General features: G+C 39.4%; 1 protein-coding gene across 1 annotated transcript in view; it reads right to left on the reverse strand.

Moving 5' to 3' along the window:
* Nucleotides 1-9562: 9562 nt before the first annotated feature.
* The window catches only part of TMEM114 (transmembrane protein 114), a gene marked incomplete at its 5' end in the record, with an annotated part of 12376 nt that continues 4678 nt past the window's right edge, over nt 9563-17260 (reverse strand). The window contains 2 exons of the mRNA XM_010192872.1: nt 9563-9795; nt 12495-12632. Of these exons, the coding sequence (XP_010191174.1) occupies nt 9563-9795; nt 12495-12632 (371 nt within the window). The remainder of the gene's footprint in view (nt 9796-12494; nt 12633-17260) is intronic.

The following is a 17260-nucleotide window of genomic DNA, read 5'->3' on the forward strand; positions in this document are numbered from 1 at the left end:
TACTAGGGAAGAAAAGAAGAATGCTTTTCTCAGGTTGTATCTCTTCTGCAGACTGGATGTGGGAAAGCATCTGTGAAATAACTGTAGTCATCACAGATCAAGGCAGTATTATCAGGAAAAACGCAGAGGCATGGGAGTCATCATACACTACACAAGCCTGGCAAGAACACAGCTGTTCCATACTGAAATCTGTCCCTCAGCTTTGTTGCTGAAACTGGAGCTAGATGAGCAAAGCTGGCTTGCCTATGTCTCCATGGCACCTTAGTGCCACCTGCAGCTGATGTGTCACCTCCTCCTTGGGATCCCAGATCCATGGACTGCCACCAATGCAATGAATTAATATGCCAGGGGCAGCCAAGTTGGACTGCAACAGTAGGATCTGGCAAGTACAGCTGTCGCTGTTGGGTTGCAAGCACAGTATGAAAACCCATGGATGGGGCACTATTGCTTTTAGTGCATTGAATGCTACAGAAGATCCCACAAGGTTCCCTACTTGCTAAAACATTTTCAGTTAAGTTTATATGTCTCTTCTATTGTTAATTTCCCTCAACATCTTCTCATGATCTTGTTTTATTTCTTATTGTATTCTTCCTACCTTTTATTATATTCCTTCCTACCCTCTACTGGAATTGTCTTTACTGGCAGTTTCATTCCTCTGGAATTGTTTTATATGAAACTTTATTGAAAAAGAAATTAAGACTCCCCATTGCACTCAGAAAATGTGGCAATTGCTGAAAATCTGGAAAAAAGTCATGTGAGAAACAGGGAAAATTTCTGTATTTTCAGTGGCAAGTGATGGAAGGAGGAGCTTAGTGCTAGACAGCCTGTATGACTTGACATAGTTATTGACAACGCTTTCTTAGGAGTGCCATGCTTCAAGAAAAAATATCATTCAGACCCCTAGTTGTAGCTGCCTCTTTAGGCTTAACATTCATGCCAAATTTTCAAGCTCTTTATTTCTAAAATCGCAACGTAATGCTCCATAATTTCCCCTTTGCTTGAAAGGAAGAAATGCTTCAAATCTAAGAAGGTATGCATTATGTTGCTCTTACAGTTGTATCTGAACATCTCATCTCTTTAATTTCAGTCCTCACAGTAATGCTGTGAGGCAGGGCATGGCGTCATTGCTGCAGAACTTGAGCATTCAAAGGTTTAGTGATGTGTCACTTTTCACATGGAGCCTGTGAAGAGCCCGCAATTCCCTCAGGATCTTTGTGTGCCTGGGTGATGACCATTCTCTTTTTACACCTAGAAGGAGAAAAGATGAATAAAGCCTTTTTTCACAGACAAGTGAGATAGTGAAAGAGTGAATGGCCTCCCTTCAGTCCTGGGCAAAAAAAAAAATCCCCCTTGACTTCCGTAAGCTCCATCTGTTGGTTTGTAGCATATTTTCTTCCCTTGATTGAAAAGGCAGAGACTCTCCGAGTCCTGCTACCTGCTCACATAAATGTCTCTTTTGACTCTTCTGTGTGGAACAACAGTGACGTGCAGTGGCTGCTCAGGAAAAGCACAGCAATATAGAACTGGGAATGCTGTTGTCACAGGGACTGCTTCTGTGCAGTAAAATTACATTCAAACGTAACAGCTATCAGTGGGTGCCCATGTCGTGATAGTTTATAAATGAGATGGGCAAAATGCCAAGTTATGATTACGTGTGTTGCAAAACGCATTTCAAGCACGGATTTGTATGGTATCCTTATTTCTCCTGTAACTGTGCTTTTTAGAGGACAATCACATTTTACCCTTATTTCCAAATTAGTGGAAAATATTTGTATTGACTTGCAGTGCTTGTATGGGTTGCAACTGACAGTGCAGGCCAAAATCTCTACATATAATGAAAATTATTCAAACTCTAAATGAGCTGTTGGGGAGGTTTAGTAAAGTCATTTATTCAACTTGAAGCAATTGAGTAGGTACGCTGCCATTAAAGATTGTGAAGTACAGAAATGGCTATCAGTTAGTCCAATGTCACAGTTAGTTTGTGACTAAGCAAGATTTGGCGATGTATTTGTTATTTTGGAGGGATATGCTGCTTTCTAGAAGCCTTTAGTGTTTTAATGCTTGTCATGTTGTCTAAATTCCAAAGGAATTAGGAGTTACAAGGTGATTTGCTATTTGAGCAGATTGCTCTCTGCAGGATTATTTTCCAAACTCCTTGGGGCAACCATTCCTACAGGCAAATCCAAGACAATGGGGTTAATCACAGAGTAAGCTGGTCTTTGTAAAGATTAAGGCTTACCTGTGAAAAATTAAATCCCCTTCCCAAATAGGTATGTGGTTCATCAGGCTTTTTGGAAAATGGCAGAGATGCAGCTTTAGAAAGAGTGGGTGTAGGAGTTACTATTCCAATAAAGAATGTAGAATTGCTCAGGGAAGGATTGATGAGCTCTAGGCAGTGTGTAGGAAGAGGCCCTTGAAGTTAGAGAGGGCAGTCTGAATTATAAGACAGATATCCAGTTGTTATGGTGACAGAGGGTCCCGATGCACTGCTACTACTGCCAAGGAAGAGGAAGAGGACTTTCTGGTGAAAGGAAAGCAGGAAAGTAAGTCCAAGGCAGACGCTGAAGGGCAGGTCTGTGCCTAGGAGCAGCTTGGGAGCAGGAGTGTAGTGATTCTATTGGCTGTTGTACAGGAAATGGTCCTTTTTTCTCATTTACGTTGCTGATGTAACAGCCTCCCATACAGCAAGCCAGAGACCCCAAGGGGGAAGAACAAATCTTACGTTGAAGAGGAAGTCAACACAGCAAAGCTCCCTACATAGAGTTACAGTTGTGTCTCTGCATGCTAATGTGACAAGCAAGTGTTCACTGAAGTAGGACAATGAAGGCACTGTACTGTGGCTTCTTGTAATCAGCCATTTAGCAGAGATGTTGCTATTCAGCTTGATTATTAACACCAAATTCCACTTACAGGTTCATCTGTGGCAAGTCACAAAAGTCAGGCAGAACAGTTCTCTTCAAGGCTGGTGATGTTTATTCTTCTATTTGCTTACATGTGCTATTTCAGTGGTGCCTGCAGGACAGTCAGTTACAGCTGGTTCAAACCCTCATTGCTCCTGTGTGCTGAGTACCTCAAGACTGACACCAGTGTCTCTTGTTGATGCATATGATCAGAGAGACTGAATGACTCAAGTAAAGATTAGGGTTTTTTTAATTGTCACCTATTCAGCAAAATGAAACCCATGGTAGTAAGTCCTGTCACTTGGGTGTTTGTATAAATTATAGTGGCAGCTTAAACAATTAATATCTGAGTATGAAGCGATCCTGTAGGTCTGAATCTAAAAGATAGGCTTGTGAATGTCTTGATTTCTGTTGGCTGAGAAGGCATCCTGTAGCCATTTCTTTCTTCTTTTGCTTCCATTAAATATTGCATTATTCTCAGTTTTGAGAAAGAAATATTCACACTTTTATGCTGCACACAGTATTAAACAGGTCTCTTATGTCTCCTCACTGAATGAAACAGGCCTGGTCTTCTCAGTTACTCATGTAAAAGTTTTCCAGTTCTGTGGAAGTGCCCTGGACCAAATCAATGTCCTGTTATATATGAAGTCTGCCACAGACAGGAAGGCAATACATCTTCCAAGTCTGCTGACTACAGCTGTCGCCATGCCTGTAATGTACTCTTTATAAACAGAAAGGCAGATAGCTCGAAAGACTTTTTATTGCAAGTCCCACAAAGTTTGGTTCTTCTATGGATTTTGCCTGACAGTTATCAAATTCTTTTTATGTGGGGTTTTCTTTTTCATAATTAAATGCTTCACTGTATAATACTAGTCAAGTGGGAGCTGTGGCAGTAAAAGGTTTATTATGCCAAAGGGTTTCCACAGTGCTGATGCAGCCAACTCCAAAAAGCTGTGGAAATAGAGACTCCTCCACAGTGCAATTCAGTTCAGCCTCTCTGTATGCTGCAGGCATTACAGACAACATTAGCTTATAAATATTTGAAAAGGCCAGGCTGGATGGAGAAATATGTTAGCTCCTTTAGCGGCCAGATGTGTTGTCCAGAAGCACAAGCCATTAGCAAATGCTGTTCAGCTATTGGCAGACAAATTCCTTTCAACACCTAGGGAGCATTACACTGGGAGAATCCCAGCCTTCTGTGACAAGTGTTTGCCTTGTCCTTGGCAAAAATGAAAACAGTAAAATAATGAGCCAAAAGCTCTTCAGGGAACTGCCTGCCATCATTCCAACCTCAACCAAGGAGTCTTTCAGCTAGCTTTTAAATTAGTGGTATAAGCGGACTACCACAAGGACTAAGATGCTACCTTTTAATACTTCACTGCTCGTCAGCTCTGGTCTGCTCCAAATGAAATAAACCCAATAGCCTAAACCATCATGCAAATGAGACCAGGCTGTAGAGGTGGTGTTCTGAAGAAGTGCATTTTAATTCTCAAAAGCGATGGGAGATTCAGTTGTGACAGCTCGGCTGATAAGCAGTAACTCATCAACTGATGATAACTTGTGCACTTACAGTCCCACATCCCTTACTTTCTGACTGTTTTACAGGTATTAACTTTAGTGCCTTCTCCTCAAATGGTGACTGAACCTGAAAGGCTCCTGTAAGATCACCAAGATGAGTTTTCTTAGGTGATAGCAAGACAAAACTAGGTCATGCGTAACAAGAGATTTCAACGTCAGTGCCACTTTACTTACGGCGGGGTGTGGCATTGCTTCCCTCTTCCTTTCCCTCTAATTCCTGACTCCACATACCTGCAGACTGTTAACCAACTGCTGTTCATCTGTTTGGGGACTACAGTCCAGGAATGAAGGAACTATCCCCAAATAGTGTTCATGCACTATATAAGTCTAGCAACTTGATCCTGCACCATAGCTGAGAATGTTTTTTTACAGGAGGTGCTCTATCCTAGTACTCTGTAAGAATTACAGATGTGTCTGAGTACTCTATGCAGAGGTACATTTGTAGATCAGGACTGGACAATGCTGCCACAGTTCTCAGGAAAGGAAGATCAAATCTAATAAATGTGACAGGTTAGATTTGGTCTCCTCTACTTTGACAGTTGTAGCATGGTTTCAAAATTCAACAATGTCTTGGTGGATCTCACTGAAGTTGCTCAGCGCCTGCTGAAAGCAGAACTTCCTGATGTGTTGTAAAAAAATGTTTTTATTGAGAGAGGGTAAAGAAATTCAAAGCCACAAAAAACATAGGATGCTGTGTCCTGCACAACTCCTCTGAGATTTTCTGGACCAATTCTGAAGTCTGTCCCTTTCAATTGTACAACTTTTAGTCAGTCTATCATATTCATTAAATCAGCTGTGATATAAAGGTATTTATTTTTCTCTTATTATTTGCACCCTCAGATGTTCAATTTTATTAGCTTCAGGTTAATAGTTTCAACATTTATGCCACGAATGTAAAAAAAACCCCAATACTGGTTAATCTAATCAAAACATAACATAACATCCATGGAATGGTTATAGCATCTATCTCCTAAGAAAAGAAGCAGTAAAAACCTTTAAGAATGTTTTTTGATTATTTTTTTTAAAGAATAGGGAAGCTTAACAATACATTTCCCATCAACTGACATTTTAACTTAAGATGGGCAGCAGCTGGGAGATGTCACTGACTTGGTTTCAGCAGTTTCTAGATGAGATTCTCTGAACTATAAAATACAGGAGCTAGGGCCTAGTGAGCATGACATTCTCCTCTGCTCTTCAAACCATACAAAAATAGTATGTATGGAAATGAGTTGTTTCTTTCCAAATACAGCCAACTGCTTAGTGTAGCCATGAGATGTCAGCAGAGACCACTGTTTCTGTGCAAACCATTCTGAAACAGAAAAGGTCTCTTTAAGCCAGAGCATTCAAACTACAATTACTAGCAATACAAAGGCCACAGGGAGACGTGATCCAGCAGCATATACTGCCACTGCTCATATGTATCCAAAGAGTGAATCTAACAGTGATATGGCGGCTGAAAGGACTGGCACAATGGGAAAGAAAAGTTTGAGAGCCTAGTTAGGGTTCAAGCTGATGTGTAAAACATAGGAGAAAGCTATTACAGTAAAACAGCACTAGAATATTTTAATAAAAATAAAAAGATCTCTTTTTTTTTGTAACTTAACAAGAATGCAATCTAGTTAAAGACCTGTAACCAGAGATGGCTAAAACTGCAAGTTGAACCTGGCCTTCAATGTAGTGTTGTCTGGCCTGCAAGAACATCTGTCCAAATTCCTGTAAGCTCGCAATTGCTGGGCTAACAATTGTGCCCACTTAGCAAATGAATTGGAGTACTGAGGCACTGCGAAGTCTCTTTTGACCATGGTTGTACCAGTTCTGGGGGCATTTTAATTCTCTAGTACAAAGCCACAGCATTTGTTCTAACCTTTCTGGTCCTGAGCTGGGGCGATTTAGTCTGTTAATATGAAAATGACAGTCAGGAGGCCAAGGGATATTTGTTTTTTTACTGATATATCTTGGCTAACTATGAACTGCTTTGCTGCAAGGAATTTACAAACTGAACCAGAGAAAAAAGATATCTGTATTTATGAAGTAGGCTCAGATTCCTTCAGATTTTCTTTTTCAGTTTTAAATAGTTTGAGATCATTGTATTTCATTTGCAAAACAATGAAAAAATATGTGATAAAATTGGAGGTCAAGATTACTTGGTGTCAATCAAGTATTGGAAAATCTAAGTCTTTTGGATCTATCTCATGGGCCAGTTCCAGCTTCCCTTAACAGCTTCAGTGGGCAAACACTCCATGCCTTGCTGTGGTCACCTTATTGGAGAGGTTCTGGGCAGATTCCAGCTCTCGCTCTGCTGATCAACTGTGTATGAACTGAGTATGTCCTGTTTCGTGTCCAATCTGCCATCCTTTTAAATTTGGAAGGAAGAAATTACAAATCACGTGTGCCTGCGTAGTCAGTCATGGCTATTGGCTTTGGATCAGTGGCCCACAAATGCATGGAGCTTCTTTAACTGAAGCTGTGTCTGAGCCAGTAACGTCTCCTTAGTTATCAGAGGTGGATATACAGAATCATCCAAGCTGCTCAGCTCAGGAACAGCACAGACTCAGACTGAACCCTTGTGGTTTCATGTCTACATCATATTCACCAGCATCTCCTCTAAATGTCTTGTGTATCTGCAGTTTTTTCACTCTCAAGGATTTATTTGACCTCCCCTATCCTTCTCTGCCATCCCTTGAAGAAGCCTTTAAATTAGTGACTAGTATTGGCCAGTAGCTCTGTGCACTCTGTGCTCAAACAGTAATGCTTTGCTCAGTATATCTGTTTTTCCTCACTTTAAATGTGGCCAATTACCTATGAGTTTGCAAATCACCAGAAAGGAATGGGAACAGTCAGTGTCCTCATCTCAGTAATGCATTCTGGGGAAAATACAGCAAAGAGCTGGTTATTAAATAAACACTAGTTTTAGTCAGAGGAAGAAGTTGATAAGGTCACTTGTATCAAATTACATAAAGTCTTTTCCAGGACATTTTCTCTAATATAATTCTTAAAAATTTTCAAGGCTTATTTGACTATTCCAAACCATCTTTTTTTTCCTTTGTATTCAGAAGGAATTTCAGAGAAATTCAAGGGTTATACAAGTATTCAGAGGCAGAAGATACTCTTTATTGCCATTGTGCCAGATATTGCAGGATGCCAGAATAAGAAATTTAGGAAAGCCATAGAAATGAGAATTGCTATAATTCAATAACAGATTCATTGGCTTTGTAATTAGACTTGATGACTTGAATATTTTCTATTGTAGCTGTATAAGTACCTTATAAATACCTAGCACATGTGACACAGGCACTTCAAAAACGCCAGCTAAATTGTAGAATAGATCTGCAGAGAAAGTTAAAGTTAATATATCTTAGTTCTTCCATGTCTTCAGAAATAATTCCCAGCACTGAGATATCATTTTATTTAATTTTACAACATTCAAAACCACTGTAAAATAACATCTGTAATAAATACTCAAAAAAAACCTCAGAGGGTATTTTACTATTACAGCTTATAGTAATGTCTGAGTAACATCATACAAACTGTATTATAAATAGCTTCATCAGCACCAAAACAGAGATATATTACATTTTACAGAATTCACTTAAGCACTTGGAATTTTGTCTACAAATGATTTTTTTCCTACTCTTTTTATAGAGCTGATGTGGTATGCTTTAACTTGTAAAATGACTCAATTATACAACCCCAACATAAGGCAACGTGGAAAATATGTGAAAACCAATGTGGGAGCAAGTGAGAATTATGAAATTGTACTGGCTATTCACAGAATTTCTACTGCTCAGTCCATTCAGGATTTCTAGCTTTAAATAATTCTGATAATAAGCAAGGTCTACCAACTAAGGTCTTAGACTGGGATTCAGAAACTTTGGTTTCATGTGACCTTGGGCAGTTTTTCCGCCTCGTTTCTCCACTCACAGCATGGCAATAATAATGTTCCCTTAAATCTCCAAAGACTGTAAGCTCTTGGAAGCTCTCTGACACTATTTTTTGTGAAGCAATTGGTACTGTGGTACCAAGATCAGAGCTGAGCTCAGCTAAGAGTAAATGTGCAATCTTTAACACAGGACACCATGATAAAACTGTTCTGATATGTAACAGATGTAGGTAAATTATGTCTTTTGCACTACTGGAGGAAGTACAAGGGACTTGCCCAATGACATAGTGTGCCTTCCTGACACAGGTCCTGAGTCACAGTCGTGAACTATAATATGCTGAGGTCCTTCAGAAACACATGATCTAACAGAAACTTAGTGGAGCTGTTAATAAACTCAAGTGTTTATCCCAAGCCACAGTGGTCAGAGAAAATTTCTTCAATTAACTTCAGTGGGGACTGGAGTAAATTTTCTCTTAAACGCTATTACACAGATTAAAAATTAATAAAGAAAGACTAGGTTGCTTGGCACTTAAGATGAAACTTGGGTATCCTGTCCAGTTTTACTCAGCAGTTTTCAGCACAAGTTAAACATATTCTAGTACAAAGCCTGTTACTGATTACATGAAAAGGAAACATCACAAAGATTGCTAAGTAAAATCTTGGAAATCCATCAGATACATCTTCTGCTAGCAAAAAGCTGTAAGGAAGGTCACACTACCTACCGCAAATCAGACATCTCAGAGCAGCTCTGCCAGTAGAGGCTGCCAACGTGACTGGAATAGGTATACTTATTAGGAGTCTCAGAGGGGAAACCAAAAGCTAAGTAGACTGTGCAGACTGGCCTGCAAGGTACTACTCTGAGGCACATTGTTGGGACAGCAGAAAGGAGAAAAGAAAGCAAGAGATCTATCTTGTTCTAAGTAATGAATGGAGCTGTCTTATGAGATGCCAGAAGGAATTATTTTTGAAACAATAACACTGCAATGTACTTCTAAAGTCACAAGGGTTTCCTTATTGACAACACTTGAAATATTTTACCGATTTTTCTCTGTGTTTTATAGCTAACTGTGAGAATGGTTTACGGCAGCTGGCAAGAAAGTCAGTCACAGCCTTGCCACTTTTATTACCCATAGTGATCAGATGGACCAAGCAATCCACATTTCTAGGCTTTGAAGGGTTCTGTTGTTGCAATGGTACCTGCTGTTTATAACGTCTGTTCACGTCGCCGTTTCAGACCCACAACTCTTGCTGCCAGGAGAAACACAGCCCCAGTGAGCACTTCTGCGACAAAGGAGATCCAGACTAGTGTCAGTGACCAGCCAAACCTGATGTCAATCTCTATCAGGAGATCTTTACTCCTCAGGAGGCAGACAGCTTCTTCGAATGCAGCAGCTGAATATGCAATATAGACACTGATCCCAGTAAGTGTAACAAGAGCTGGGAAAAAAAAACATATTCAGCTAGTTAGCATCCACTGCAACAATCAAAAATAATTAATTTGATATCTCTTAGGGCTTCCTATCTACCCAAGCCAGATTGCCAGTTAGCCTCTGTCTACCTTTGAAATCTAGTTGAGGTTGTTTTTTGGGAAAGAGTGAGAAGGAAGTAGAGAGAGGGTTATTTCTGTCCATTGAATTTAATGTGTTCTCACTGTTAAATATGGAATCAAAACATATAACCGCAAGCTTTCCACAATAAAAATCTAGTCAGGTCTTTTCCGGGAATGTAATGTACGTACATCTCTGTTTTCAATACTGTATTACAATGCATCCTGATTTCTCACTGCTGTGCACCACGTACAGTTGTCTACCTCAGCCTCTCTGCAAGAAAGCCCATGGACACAGAGATTCTTGCATTTCAGGTCAGTGTCCTGAATTTAGGCTGGTTTCCAGTTTAGAGTATCACTTGTTTTGAGTGTTCAATGTACATGTGTCAGTCTTTACTGTCACTTCCCAACAATTTTGTGGAGTCATGACTATTCATCACTTCCAAGTAATTGAGCCAAAGACATCCTTGGAGCAGACTAAAAATAAATTAATAAAGCCACTCAAATGAGAAGTCAGGTGTTTTCAGAAAGGAAGGGCTGTAGAGAAGCTAGCAAACTTAGGGAATGGCATACCTAGCTCAGGTACATGCTACATCCTGAGACTGGCATCTGTGTCACTCAAAGGACATATACTAACTTAGGACTTTAGTGGATCAGTGGCAGGAAAGATGCAATAGAAAGAAATGAAGGACTGCAATCCAGGGAAAGTCGATACTGGAACACTTGTAGAACAAGATATTGTCTTATCTGACTCTGAGGGAGAAAAATTTTGGTCTGCCTTTCTGTTAAATCATAATGTAAATTTAGATGAGTCTGCATTTTTGCCAGAAAGACAAGTTCGAGTAAAGACAGATGAAGACAGTAGTATATTGGGTTATCCAACAGACAAAATTCATACTCATATTCCTGATTTTAACCATGCCATGATGCCTGTACCTTGTTCTAATCCTCTGCAAGGGGAGAAAAAAATCACTTCTCTATACCTTCTGTTAGCAGAAATGGAAGTTACTGTTCTGTTGACATTTTCAACAAGGTATGCTGAGTTCTGTGATCCTCTTTCAATGTTGCCACAATTTAAAAAAAAAAAAATTGAGGAAGCAAGTAGGATGTCCTGGGATGTGGAAAATTTCAGTTCTGGTATTACCTCAGGTTTCTGGAATTCCATTATAAAACATTTCTTTCTGCTGAGACAGAAGTATCAATACCAAACTTCATGAACTGCAATATCCTATAAAACTCTGCATGCCCATTACATGCATCAAGCCTCAGTGCAGCTGAGACGGCTGAACAATACCACCTGAGTGGGAGGAGGGTCCTGGTCTCACATCGAAGGCCACCGTGAAGTCTGTCCATGCTGTCGTATCTACCCAGCACTAGTTGCATCTTCAGAACACATTCAAGCACTTCCGTCCTAACACTGTCTTTGTGTTTCCTTTCCCTTTTTGCAACACCAAGTGTCTTAGAAAAGCACAGTACTCCACTTCTCAGCAGGATAATTATGCTTTGCACTTCACAGCTTTTCATGTTTCACTTACTATTTGGAGTAGGCCAAAGACTTTTTAGAGAATACAGCTTTCCGATGTTTTAAGAAAAGAGAAGTTACTTCTTTTTTCTTTTTCTTTTTTCCTGAAGAAAACCATAATGGGGAATGGCTGGTCTTTGTAAGAGCATTTCAGTCTAAAAAGGTCAGTCAAGACTTTGCGACAGCAGCATTTGCTTCCAGTAATCTCTTATCATGCTCTTCTTAGAAACAAGACTGTATGATCAGGTGATGTGGGCCAATCCTGAGGATCCCCTTTTCTGTTGGGGAACATTTCTGTTTCATATTACATTGTGAGACAGTATTGAAAATCTATTTGGAGAAGAAAATGGAGATGGATTTAAACCCAGTTTTCCTACTTTGCCAGAATGTTTTTAGTTTTAATTCATAAATGACTTTCTAAAACTTTCTAAAGCCATTCTAAAACTACTTTCTTTCTTTGCAGCAAAAATGATAAAAAATGAGAAAGGACATTACTAGCTTCAAATTGAAATGTTACACTGTAACTAAAATAACTCTTTGGGGCTTCCTTTTGTGACCCACAGGCTGGGGACACCGCTCTAGTTCAAAACTAACAGTGAAGCTAACCCTGGAATGCCTAGCAAGACCCTTTTCAGAAACATGCAAATGCCTTTGAAAAAATGCCAGTTTTCTTAATAGTTGTAGATCTGTGCAAGGCTGTTGAACCCTATGCTTTACTAATTCCAAGTCACTTCTCCATTAACCTGTCTGTAAAGAATCTGGGCACTGTGCTGAGAAGGTATTAAGTCTTTTGTGTTAATGGGCATAGCAAAAACACTGTGTTCTAAGTGTGAGACACTCTACAAGGACATATGGTTGTCTGTGATTATTTGCCTTTCCTGACTATAAGTGGCAGCTTTCTATTCCAGAATCCTGTCAGGAGCTGAGCAGACACCAAGTGAATGAACACCAGCATTATTCTGAAAGTAAACTCTTGCTTAGTTGTTTTCCCCTGGAAGACAAAGTGAGGTTTCCCAGATATGATCTCTTATTAATTGAAATGGTTAAGCTAGGAGTTCGATATAGTACCTCCAAAAAGAAAAAGCAGTCCTGTCATTAGAAGCAGTAGGTAGGCCCTGGCAAGAATACTGATGAATCCAGTCATTCCTCCAAAAATCATCAATATCAGGCTGAAGGGCATCAGGATTACAAATGTCCCGTGCATGTCTGAAGAAAAATGAAGAGTGTTAATATTTTAATATTTTAGTATGGTGTCATTGGATGTACTAATAATTATTGAGTACAGAGCCCCAGATCAGGATCAAAGCCTTATTCTGTGCTGTACAAACAAGGAGCTGCACAATATCTTGGGTCTTTAGTTTAAGTCAGTGGGACAAATATACTGTATGGAGAAAAAGGTAACATACAGAGCAAGCCCTCCACAGGATCACAGACTGTGTTTTGGACAGAGACCATAAATAGAAAGGATATGTTTACAGGAATATATTTAAGCAATTAAACTGCTATCAGACATTAAGCCTAGCTGTATAACAGGTGATGCATTGTATGTAAGGTAGTCACTGACAACCTTAATTAAAAGTAGACCTGTTTATCTGAATCATACAGATCACATTGAGCGGCATTGTTCTGTTTGGGTGATGAGATCTAGCAGATGCTTTATTAAATGCTTTCTTTTCTGTCACATGTCTTCTGCTGAACTGATCTTGCAAATGGTTGACCTTTTCCTTTGTTGCAGCTGACCATCAACCAGAGGTAAATTTTCCCATCCAGCTCTGCTTCTCTCTGTCATTGTTTTCTACAGCAGCTTCACTAAGTACATTAACCTATCCTGGTTGCTTCCTCCCATGCTAAATGTTTTACATTAGTCTTTATTGATCCCTATAACATTTTAATAGCTGTGTAAACAGAGGGTTGCTATGTATTTTTTCATATCACACTGTTTTTTCCATCATAAACTATTGTGTCATTGTTCCTTCCCATGCAATCTATCCACAATGTTCAACCCAACCTTTTCTAGAGTAATAACCAAAAAAAAAATAATTCCAGCTCCCAATATCCATTTAGTTTGTACCAGAGTGAAGTGCAGAGTTACTGAGAAAAGAAAACTTGAAATTCGCTTTCTGGAGTGCTCTGGGCTTCAGTGTCTCATCTAATTTCACAGAGAAACAACAATACACCATTAGCTGGTTCCCAAGGAAAAGGAGTCGGTTAAGAGATCACAGTTTGTGTGTGATCAGATGAGCAATTTTTTTAAGTCGCTGTAACTGCCCACTGAAGTAGAGGTACTCCACCTGCCACTGGTGAAGGATCCAGCTCATTCTCTTCAATATCATTATAAAGATAAGACACAATTGGGTGTCTCTAGAACCTTGGAAGTTTAGGAAAAGCCTTCATGGGATCAAGGCACACACTGCTAATTTCTTTACTTGAGTAGAATGTGGTTTCAAGACATAACTATTTGTTTTGTGTAGTACAGAACATGCTTACAAGGAAAACTGAGGCAAATGACAAAAGGTCTGGGAGGTGATCCTATTATTCTTCCACTTCTGTTTATTTATCCTGGTAATATAGTCTCATATTTATTCTCACATATGCCCACACCAGGATCAGTAGATGCTCAGAAGGCATGAATTCACCATTCTGCATTGAATGAAACACCTTCTCTACTTGCTTCAAAATCTGAGTACACTACCTGGGCTTTTCTTCAGCAAAACTATAAGCTGCTGTTGCTAGCTAAGAAACCCAAACTTATAGCTGTTCTCAGACGCTAATGGTGAATCTTCAGCTTACTGTGTGTAAACCAGTATGTCAAAAAAGTTTGCAAATCTTGCTTGAATACCAAGAGAAGAAATAGCCATGGACCTTAGTTCAGGGATTTATCTAGTTAGAAGTGGCTGTCATATGCAACAGAACAGAGATTTGGCACACCATTGGGTTCTTATATTGTAGACAGGCAGCTAGAACAGGCTAGTGTTCTGCCCTGTTTGTGCTTCTCGAGGGCATTAGGCCTGATTTTGATTCCCCACCATTTTGACATCCATGTGTCTTTGCAGATTCAGTATTCCATGTAAGAGGTGAAAACACCTTGTGGGGATGCAACATTTTAAAGTTAAGAATGTAAGAACAGTGCATCTCTGCCCTCAGACCCAGCTTTGCTGGGAGAGAAGAAACATAAACAAGCTCACCATTGGGACTGTGCTGTGATTTTCCAGGTGTCCCTCCCTAGCCAGAGTTGCTGTTAACAAACTGTACCTCAGGACAGTAGCATTAACAGTTTCTGTTTCTTTGACTTTCCTTTTCATGGTGTGATTTCAGCTACTGCAGCTAGGACCTTAGCCAGGACAAGAACAGGTCAAGAAGATAAGGCTCTGAATGCAACCTTTTATTTTGAAGCAAAGGGAAAACAAATCCCTATCAGAGTATTCTCCTGGGGAGTGTCACAGATTATATTAATGATCTCTGATAGTTGCATGTAACATCAGAATAACTCTGATTTTTATGCCCTCTTCAGTGAAAACACAGGTTTTAGGGATATCTCGGCCAAAACCCACAAATCCCACTGTGACAGAGCCTTATTTTTCCAACACACAGCTAGGATCACATTTCTCATGAATCACCTGGAGCATTTTAAAAATCAAATATTTAGTGGATTGCATTTGGTTAAACACCACTTTTATCACCTCCAGTGTTCTGGTTCTATACCTAATACCCCTTTGTCCTTCTTCTATGAAATCCACAACTGCCTGCAAAACTTATTCTAAAATGCTGCCATGGAAACCACTCAGGAATCTGAATTCATGCTGTCTGGCATACGATACTATGCCATTATATTCCCTGATTAGAGGGACAGAATTAGTTTATAGAAGGACATGACTTAAAATATCTTTACTGTGTTTCTGTCTTCCATAACCATCTGTGAAAGAAGTTATAACATAAATTTTGCAGTCATTTTAGTGTCTTTTAGGTTGTGTTGAAATATATATTAATGCATTATGTATTAGGCATATAACTGTCTTCATTTTGATGTAATTAATCTAGTATTGAAAAAAAATCCTAAGCATTTTGCACAATAAGAGGTATGTGCACTTTCCTGTGAAACAGAATTCAGTTTCCCACATCTTTTTCCCAACACCGAGTTGCCTGTCAGTCCAACCTGAAATATTCAATAGTTTAATCTTGAAAATACTGACACAAACTGATGAACATTTAAAAAACACTCAATATTTTGTAGCAACAAATACTTTAATTGCTTGACCTGAGTTTCTGAAGTTTTACAACAGCTAGCCAAAGTTGTTTTACTAGAGGTCTGACCAAACATCTGTAAGAATAGCATCTCTGGTATGTGTCTAGATCTGTGAATTTGGCAGACATATCTAAATTACCACCCAACACAGCTGCTGAAGAGTTCTTTGTAACAGAAATCTGTGGAATGAACTAGAAAAATCTATGGAGTCAAAAGTAACCAACTGCAGATCTAACAGTTTTGTTAATCACCTCCTATTAACATGCTGGAGCTTAATTGTTTCAAACTAACTTTGGATTCATTTGCACAGCCTATAACAGCAAATAGTCTCTAGAAATCTGTAGTAGTAATTTCATCAGAAATACTCCAAACGGCAGCAGCTCAGAAGAGCTTAATTAAGGACCTATTTATCTTGCCTAGCAGTAACTAGCCAGTTAGAAAGACAAAAGCCTGTAGCTGAAACAGAATGCTGGCAGTAGCTAAAACCAGCGGGGCTGCTCTGGAAAGACTTGGCAAAGCCAGGAAAAAACAGCGCACTGAGAAAGCCTGACCTGCTTGCAAGGAAGGACTGGAGGAAACAACTTAGAGAAACAATGAATAACAGAAAAGAACAGTGTCTGTGGCTAAATGTGAGTTTTCTGGGCTTGAACCCCAGGGACACGAAGGCCTGGATTCCCTCCTGTTCTGCAGAGAAAAGATGAGATTACAGTTGAGAGCTCACAGGGGGAGGGTATCCCAGGATAATTAGCTAAGCTCTGGAATTTGTGTTACATGTTTTGGCTCTGTGCTCTTCTCATGCAAAAAGTGTTTGAACTTAACTGAAAGACAAATTGCAGATAGTAGAAATAAAATGATGCTAGACTTGGTACAGGTGGGCACTGATGCAAAGCTTCAATACTAGAAATGCGTAGAATGATAAACTTAAGTGATGCACTGTAGTCCATGTTCTATTGCTATGATACCAATACGTTTGAAAATGAGAACATTCATCAGAAGCTGCCACTGATTAGGTCTCAGCAGCAGTGATGCTAAAGTTATCTCAGAATTCTGTATATATTTATTATCATATCTACTGTAAGTACCCAAGCAAATGTTAATTGGAGCCTCTTTGAAGGACTGCTGCACCATTAATCAGAAACAAAGAAGATCTGTTTAGGTATACACCCACCATATCAATTAATATAGAATTCCTATGTACATCATTTGGGTCTTGTTTCACTTGGCCTCTGAACTGGCTCTTGCCAGGTATTCCAGTCCTAGCTGTTTCCTTCTGATAACTTAAAACCAAAAGGAAAAATTGTGGAGAAGTGTAAATCCCCCAGGGAAAAATGTAATAGAAGCCAAAGAATAAGGCATTCTGGGATAAGGAGCAAGAGTATAAGCATGTGACTCAGTAAAAATTAAGCAAGCCTATAAAGAGTGCGGAGAAGTGTGAAAGCAGCTCGTTGCTAAGGAGTCTGCATGCTGTAAGGAAATCTAGCCTAGTTTAACTGCACTTTTAAACTAATTTTGTTGAGGAAGAAACCAAGGCAGCTGTTACATTATAACAACTGAGGTATGAGTAACTGCCCTACTGCAACAATTGTTTCCC

Source organism: Mesitornis unicolor, unplaced genomic scaffold (assembly GCF_000695765.1).
Source record: "Mesitornis unicolor isolate BGI_N332 unplaced genomic scaffold, ASM69576v1 scaffold8489, whole genome shotgun sequence".
Taxonomy (NCBI): domain Eukaryota; kingdom Metazoa; phylum Chordata; class Aves; order Mesitornithiformes; family Mesitornithidae; genus Mesitornis; species Mesitornis unicolor.